The 7,909-nt window shown below is 41.2% G+C and overlaps 1 protein-coding gene across 2 annotated transcripts; it reads left to right on the forward strand.

Annotated features, from left to right (window-relative positions):
- The first annotated feature begins 5,261 nt into the window (after window positions 1–5,261).
- LOC131906056 (olfactory receptor 13A1) lies at window positions 5,262–7,285 on the forward strand. Of its 2 annotated transcripts, XM_059256848.1 has the most exons (2): window positions 5,262–5,275; window positions 6,364–7,285. In XM_059256848.1, the coding sequence occupies exons 1-2, from the start codon at window positions 5,262–5,264 to the stop codon at window positions 7,283–7,285; spliced, it is 936 nt and encodes a 311-aa protein (XP_059112831.1). The 2 variants fall into 2 exon arrangements, with proteins under 2 accessions (XP_059112831.1, XP_059112832.1); XM_059256849.1 differs by lacking the exon at window positions 5,262–5,275 and having other exon boundaries at window positions 6,306–7,285.
- The last annotated feature ends 624 nt before the right edge of the window (window positions 7,286–7,909 follow it).

Genomic DNA, 7,909 nt, shown 5'->3' on the forward strand with positions numbered 1-7,909 from the left:
TTTGAACAAAACCAGAAATACATACCAATGGAGTATTTTAGCGGAACAAGAAATGAAACCACACAGCTATACCCATCTGATATGTTTTGTTTATTGACACATGGTCTCATGTAGCTCAGGCTGGTCTTGAATTCACAATGTAGCTGGGGATGACCTTGAACACCTGACTCTCCTGTCTTCATCTTCCAAGAGCTTCAGTTACATATACATACCTCCTTTCCCAGGCAACCAACTGACTCCTGACAAGGGTGTCAAAACATGCTGGAGAAAAGATTTTTCAATAAATGATTCTGGGAAAACTTGATATCTATATGTAAAATTATGAAATGAGATCCCTAGCTCTTACCTTAGTCAAAAAATAATTCAAGATATAGCAGTTATCTTAATGCTTTGAATTTGTGGATCTGTGTATTTAACCTGGAATGCTTGTAGAGGTCAGGAAGCTAGAAAAAAGAGCAGTGGGACAGGGGCAGAGGCATAAAGTGAAGGAGCGGTACAGCCCATGTGATCTATTTGTACCACAGTCCCTCAGCTTTGCTCCTGCCTAGTGACTGTGACCACTGCCTTTGCTGTTTTCTTTCATACACCTTTTCCATACCTTTATCAAGGACCTTGGTATTAAAAACTGCACAGTTTTGAGACAATAAACATTTGCATATGTCAAAAAACATCTCGTACTACCTAAAATTCTGAAGCTGTTAGTGGAAAACTTGAAGATAAAGGCAAAAGCAAAGACTTTTGGGAAAGGACACCAATATAGCTCAGGAAATAAAGCCAAGAATTGACAGACTTGCATGAAATTAACAACAACAAGAACAATACCTACATGGCAAAGGAAACAATAAGTGAAGAGATAATTTATATAACAGAAGAAAATATTTTCTTAAGTATATCTCTGACAGCAAATTAATGTCTAGGAAGTATAGGAGACTCATAATACTAAGTACTGAACCAAACATTCAATAAATAAATGGGCTAATGAGCAATTGGTTCTGCAATGATGACATACAAGGGATCAGTAAACATGAAAAAAATACTAGATTTTCTTAGCCATCAGAGAAATGCAAATTAAAACTACATTGATATTTAGTCTCACTGTAGTCAGAATGGCCACCATTAAGAGAATAAATACAAGTTCAGGAGAAGACATAGTGAAAGGGGAACCCTCCTGCATTCTTGGTGGGAATGTATATTAGTCCAAAGACTATGGAAATAAGTGTGGAAGTTCCTTAAAAAACCCTATCATACGAACTGTCCACAACATGCCTGGGTATATTGTTGAAGGTCTATAAGAAAATGTACCACATAAGTACTTATACAATCATGTTTATAGCTGCACCAGTCACAATAGCTGAGTTATTGAATAAGTCTAGGTTTTTATCAACAGATAAGTGGATAAAGAAAATGTGGCATATGTAGACAATGAAGTTTTATTCAGTCTTCCTCAATGTACCACATAAATACTTATACAATCATGTTTATGGGTGCACTAGTTACAACAGCTAAGTTATTGAATAAGTCTAGGTTTCTATCAACAGATAAATGGATAAAGAAAATGTGGCATATATAGACAATGAAGTTTTATTCAGTCTTCAAGATAAATAAAATTATTTGATTTTCAGGAAAATGGATATAACTAACTGTCATTATACTGAACAAATATATTCAGATTGAGAAAGCAAAACATCATGTTTTTTTTTAGATGTGGATGTATTATTCTGAGCAATTGAGCCTGGGTCTTTCCTGACCTGTTCTGAGCTGGGACAGTGGTGATGTCCTGCCATCTCCCACTGGGGCTTACACTCTGTTCCACAATTTGGCTTAAAGCCCAAACTGGCATGTATGTGTCCACCAATGACAGCCAAGTCCCCAGCAAACAGAGATTTCATTTAATTGCTCCTCCTGGGTCCATTTAAAGAAATGGCTGTGAACATCCCTCCCAAGTGTTTTCCATGGACAGGGACAAAATTTACCAAAGATGAGCCTAAAATTCTTGGCAATATAAGCTTAAATAGGGTGACAAAAAGCATCATCTGTCTGTACAGGAGCTCAGTTTCACCAAGTTCCCAACTTTATCTGTGCTTGACAGAGAGAAAGTCATATGTACAATGTGTTAGCTGCACAAAGGTGAAGTTTTATCAAGGTAATTATGAGTATTTCAAGGATTGTTTGTTCCGTGGGGGTGACATAAAACAGTTGGGGATAGTTTGTCTTGTAATCCTGCCTGCTTAATATTAGTGAATGACATAAAGACAGCCTGGGTTAATTTAACCGAATGCATTTAGTTATGTAGCATCAGTAACATGGACATATTTCTCCCTAGGTAGTATTACTGTTTGATCCATGAATGTGACAATGATGCAAATGAGATGCCGAGTGGGGTTGAATTTAAGGCTTGTACGTCACCTCCCAGCCATAAAAGCACCCATGCCAGTTGTGGATGGGTGATAGCTTTTTTTTTTTTTAACTCTTTTTTAACCTTTTTTTAAACATTTGCTAGGCTTCATGTAGGTTGGTGTTACACACACACAAAAAAAAGAATTCTGGACTGGAATCCAAAAGCTTGGGACTGAATACTAGCCTTGTCTGCTAATGCTCTGTGATTAGGGCAAGGCATTTAGAGTGACTTTATAGGTAGACTGGACAAAGCCATTTTGATTTAAAGCTAAATGCTTGAAATTTTAGTTCTGATTTTTAGTTTTCTGTTCTTGAAATATATTTCAAGTAGGACTATGTATCTTCACATATAATAAAAGTACATTGGCTAAATATATATATATATATATATATATATATATATATATATATATAGTGTTTCTGAAAACCCTGAGCCCCTATAGAGATTTAAAAATGAGGATGTTGTAAATTACTTATTCTTAATTACCATAAGATAGTAGTAATTTATTTGTGAAATTTTGGACCCTGAACTGGAACTAAAGTAAAATTTCACTAAAAATAAATTGTGTTCCTTATAAAATTCAACCCATTCTGGAAAATACGAAATTAAAATTTTAACTCCAGGGATTTTGAGTGCAGTTGTGTTTCTGAAGTGATGAAATCCACAATGTATGTTGATTTTCTAGGAGGCTTAACAACTAGAGGATTCAGCATGTGGGTAAAATATCACTGTTTAAATATCCAGGGTGTGGTCATTGTGCTGTCTGGATGCAGCAGGAGTGTAAAATGGGTAGCTGGCATCTGAGGTCTTGCCCTTTCCACTCACATCCTTAGTGATAATTTATGAAGCTTGATGAGACCTGAAGCCAACCCCCTGGAATCTCACAGCAGAGTCAGCTTTGTTCTTTGCAGGAAAAGAGCAGGCTTCACATCACTCTCATGGACACTCTTGGCACCCTGATTCCTTGCCTCCCTGTTGGCTAGCTGGACAAGGAGACTGTCCACCTTGCCTGGAAATCACTCGAAATGGGTAGTTTTCTGCAGGGAAATCTGTTCCTGTGGCTAAAAGGGCTTGTTGGAACTACTTTATCCCTGTAAAGATCCTTCATTCATGTTGGAGGCTTCTTTAGTGTTTCCTATCCTCACTTGGAACTGAGGGAAAAGAATCAGGTTCAAACTTTACTCTGTGGTGTTTCTTGGTGCCCAGTAACATGTGTGACAGATGAAGTGCTCTACTGCTCTGGGAGTGTAGGGAATGAAGGCACTTGTCTCTTTTGGATGTAGCTATGGCAACACTACTATGTTTAATCTGTAGTGTATGCAGTGGCGGAATCATGATGGCTGGGGGAGTCAGTGTGTAAAATTCTAGTGGAGAGTGCAGACACCTAGACCATCAAAGGAAACACTGATCCTTTTTATCCTGACTTATGTTCTCAGCCTCAGTTTTTCTTTCTCCCTTGCTGATGAACAGCTCACACTCTGGGCCACGGTGAGAAACACATAATGTCACATTTATTTCTCTTGATCCAAATCATAAATTGAGAAAAAAATACTATTCAGTCTTTTATTCTTGAACAAAAATGAAATGAAACAAGCATATTGTGCTATTTCCTTCATCCAAACGATTGGGGTATCCTGATCCTCAGATCCCAGGAAGATACTGAGATGAAGGCCCAGCGTGTCCACCAGCACAGGTTCTGTCCTGAGTCAGCCTGTTGCCACACACCACTGCAACACCATGCTCTTCTGTTCAAAGGACACTTGTCATCTTACAGAAGAGCAATATGACTTAAACTGTAGCTGACGCTTAGACAGTTTTCACAAGCATTTAATATTCTGGAAGTTTGGCAAAAAAGGGAATTCTTAGTTTAAAAAGGGTGTATTCTTAACCCTTAAATGACCAAGGAATTGAAAAGAAGGAAAGCAGAAATGTGGTGCATCCATGCTGCTTTTCTCTCTAGCCATAGTGCACACTGCCTGAAGAATAGAAATGTGGCTGCTGTTATTTGGACCAGATTTTCTTTAGCATTGAAATACCAAACAAAGTTGAACATCAGGCATAGCAGTTGTGCCCAAAACCACACATGGGCACTTGGACCAGTGTTAGAGAGCCAGCTTCATCACAGGTCAACAGTAATGGATCCTAGACCAAAGGTCAGTAGAGAATCTCCAGGGTTCATAAAAGAGGGAGTGACCCTTCCTTCCTGGGGAGAGGATGTTTGGAAAGAGGAGCAGATGAACCTTTTGGCTTTTGAGAAGGAGGGCCTCCTGGCTGAGGAGGTTGTAGGAACTGCCCAAAAATCCTGATGTGACATTTGCAGAGAGCTGGCTGTGGCGGTGGCTGTGTCCACTGCTGTGTCTGTGACTGTGTCTGTGTCTGTGTCTGTGCCTATGGCAGTATCTGTGTCTGTGTCCATGTCTGTGGCTGTGGCTGTGCCAATGTCTGTGTCTGTGTCCATGTCTGTGGTTGTGTGCATGGTTGTGTCTGTGTCTGTGGCCATGGTTGTGTGCATGGTTGTGTCTGTGTCTGTGTCTGTGGCCATGGTTGTGTGCATGGTTGTGTCTGTGACCATGTCTGTGTCCATGTCTGTGTCTGTGTCTGTGTCCATGTCCGTGGCTGTGTCTGTGCCAATGTCTGTGTCTGTGTCCATGGCCGTGGTTGTGTGCATGGTTGTGTCTGTGTCTGTGTCCATGGTTGTGTACATGGTTGTGTCTGTGTCTGTGTCCATGGTCGTGGTTGTGTGCATGGTTGTGTCTGTGCTGTGTCTGTGTCCATGGTTGTGTGCATGGTTGTGTCTGTGTCTGTGGCCATGGTTGTGTGCATGGTTGTGTCTGTGCTTGTGTCTGTGGCCATGTCTGTGGCCATGGTTGTGTCTGTGTCTGTGGCCATGGTTGTGGCCATGTCTGTGTCTGTGACTTTGAGGGTTAAGACAGGCAAGAAGAGGAGGAAACTTCTGTACTGTATGGGAGTATTTGCTCTACCATCATTGAGTTGCTGACTCATTAGAAGGAGCTCATATATACACACCTGCCTGTCAGGAAAGCTACTCTAGAGAAAAAACAGAAAACACATGAGCAAAAACAATGAACTGAAAACCAAGCTTGGTCTGTTATGCATGAGTTATTTTGCCTCCAGATACATAACCAAATACCTCTTTATTAATTTTTGTGCTTTAACTCTTAATGATTGTGCATATTATTTTAAAATTTCCACTGTATTTAAAAGGTATCAGCAAGAGGCTGTCAGTGCATCATTTTGATAAGTATCCAGCACCACACTGATAAACTCAACTTGGAGAGTATAGGTACCTTTATAATTTCCAGGCCTAAATTATTTTGATCTGAGAGGATTTTTTGAAATTATTTACCCCAGAAAAATTTCCAGAAAGGAAAGTGTTACTCAAATGGAAAACTCTGTGTGTGTGTGTGTGTGTGTGTGTGTGTGTGTGTGTGTGTGTGTGTGTGTGTTCTCGTGTGTTCTGGTGGACTTGCGTGTGCTGATACCCATACTCCTGAGTCCAAATGCATATGGAGGCCAGAGGACAACTTTGGACACTATTCCTCAAGCCCCACCCTCCTGTTTTTTGAGGCCATGTGAATGCTGTCAGTCAACTTACTGAGCTGATCAAGTTGTGGATGACAGAGTGGATCTTTGATTTAATTTGCTTCTCTTTGGCTGAGATCGATTGAAAATTAATGAACTTAATTGGTGACTTGCACTTATTTTTTCTGAACTGAATGATCACTCTCTTTGTTTATGTAGCAGTAGGGTGTTTGTCTTAGTATATTGCAATGAAGCTGTATGTTATCATTCATTAATGCCACGTTTTCAGGAATGAATGAAACATAGCAATGACCTTTCTTAAGAAACCTTTCACCTCTTTTTCTAGCCCCGAAATCTTGTGAAAACATGGGTCGATAATCACCTAATAGTCTCTGCTATCCTTCTCAGTCAAGGACAATGAGAAACCAGACCCTGGTGACAGAGTTCATCCTTCAGGGCTTCTCTGAGCACCCTCAGTACCAGCTGCTCTTATTTATCTGTTTCCTCTCTCTCTACTCTGTGGCTCTCATAGGTAATGTCCTTATCATCCTGGCCATCGCCTGCAACCCTGGGCTCCACACCCCCATGTACTTTTTCTTGTTCAATTTGGCTACCATGGATATTATCTGTACCTCCTCCATTATGCCCAAGGCCCTGAAGGGTCTGGTGTCAGAGAGGAACCCCATCTCCTACGGTGGCTGCATGGCCCAGCTCTATTTTCTTACGTGGGCTGCATCCTCAGAGTTACTCCTTCTCACGGTCATGGCCTATGACCGTTATGCAGCCATCTGCCATCCCCTCCATTATGGCACCATGATGAGCAAAGCATTTTGCAGCATGTTGGCTGCTGGAGTGTGGGCGCTCTGTGCTTTCAACACAGCCATTCACACAGGACTGATGACACGCTTGAATTTCTGTGGCCCCAATGTCATTACACATTTCTTCTGTGAGGTACCACCTCTCCTGCTTCTCTCCTGTAGCTCCACCTATGTGAACAGTATCATGATTGTCTTGGCTGATGCTTTTTATGGCGTATTGAACTTCCTGATGACCATTGTGTCATATGGCTTCATCATTTCCAGCATCCTGAAGATGCGGACCTCAGAAGGGAAGCAGAAAGCCTTCTCTACCTGCTCTTCCCACCTCATTGTGGTGTGCATGTATTACACTGATGTCTTCTATGCCTACATAAGCCCCGTCTCCAGCTACAACCCAGAGAAGAGCAAGTTGGCTGGTGTGCTGTACACCATGCTGAGCCCTACACTCAACCCTCTCATCTATACTTTGAGAAACAAGGAGGTCAAAGCTGCTCTCAGGAAACTTTTCCCTTTCCTCAAAAATTAAAATGTGATTCCTGAAGTTCTTCTCTTGGGGCTGGAGTTTCATTGTGGATTGGTTTCCCATGGGCAAATGATGGGTTGTTTGTGTGCTGAAGAAGTAAGCTAATCTTTGCCACCCAGTGCAATGTCTTCGTAGACGACCTCAGAGCTCTGGTCAACCGACACTGACTGATGGAAGAGTGTGGTTGAACGTGGGCTCACTGGACTCTAAGCCTGAGAAATGGGGTCTCTGGGCCTGACCCCAGGATGATGCAGTACTGTATTATCAGAGAAACAAAACCTTTTAAGAGGACAGAAGTGCCCCCTGAGTCTCACAGCTGTATGGAAACGCCTTTCTTTTCTTTGGATATATAGCATCCATGTGGAGATCACACTTAGAATTGAAGGGATATGTGTGGACCCCGTAATATTTTGAGGATTGCATGACTCAAGAATTGCTTCACATGACTTCTGGTCCCCAAGAAACTAACCCACTCCTTCTATTGTCCTCCAACTCTTCCTGTCGGAGCCCTTTAAGTCCCGAAGACAGTTTTTGATGTTAATGTGAACGATTGTTTCTGCTTTCCCCTTTTCCTCTCACTAACATTAGACTCAAGGTGAAACAAAATTTAAAAACTCCTTTACCACA

Source organism: Peromyscus eremicus, chromosome 3 (assembly GCF_949786415.1).
Source record: "Peromyscus eremicus chromosome 3, PerEre_H2_v1, whole genome shotgun sequence".
Taxonomy (NCBI): domain Eukaryota; kingdom Metazoa; phylum Chordata; class Mammalia; order Rodentia; family Cricetidae; genus Peromyscus; species Peromyscus eremicus.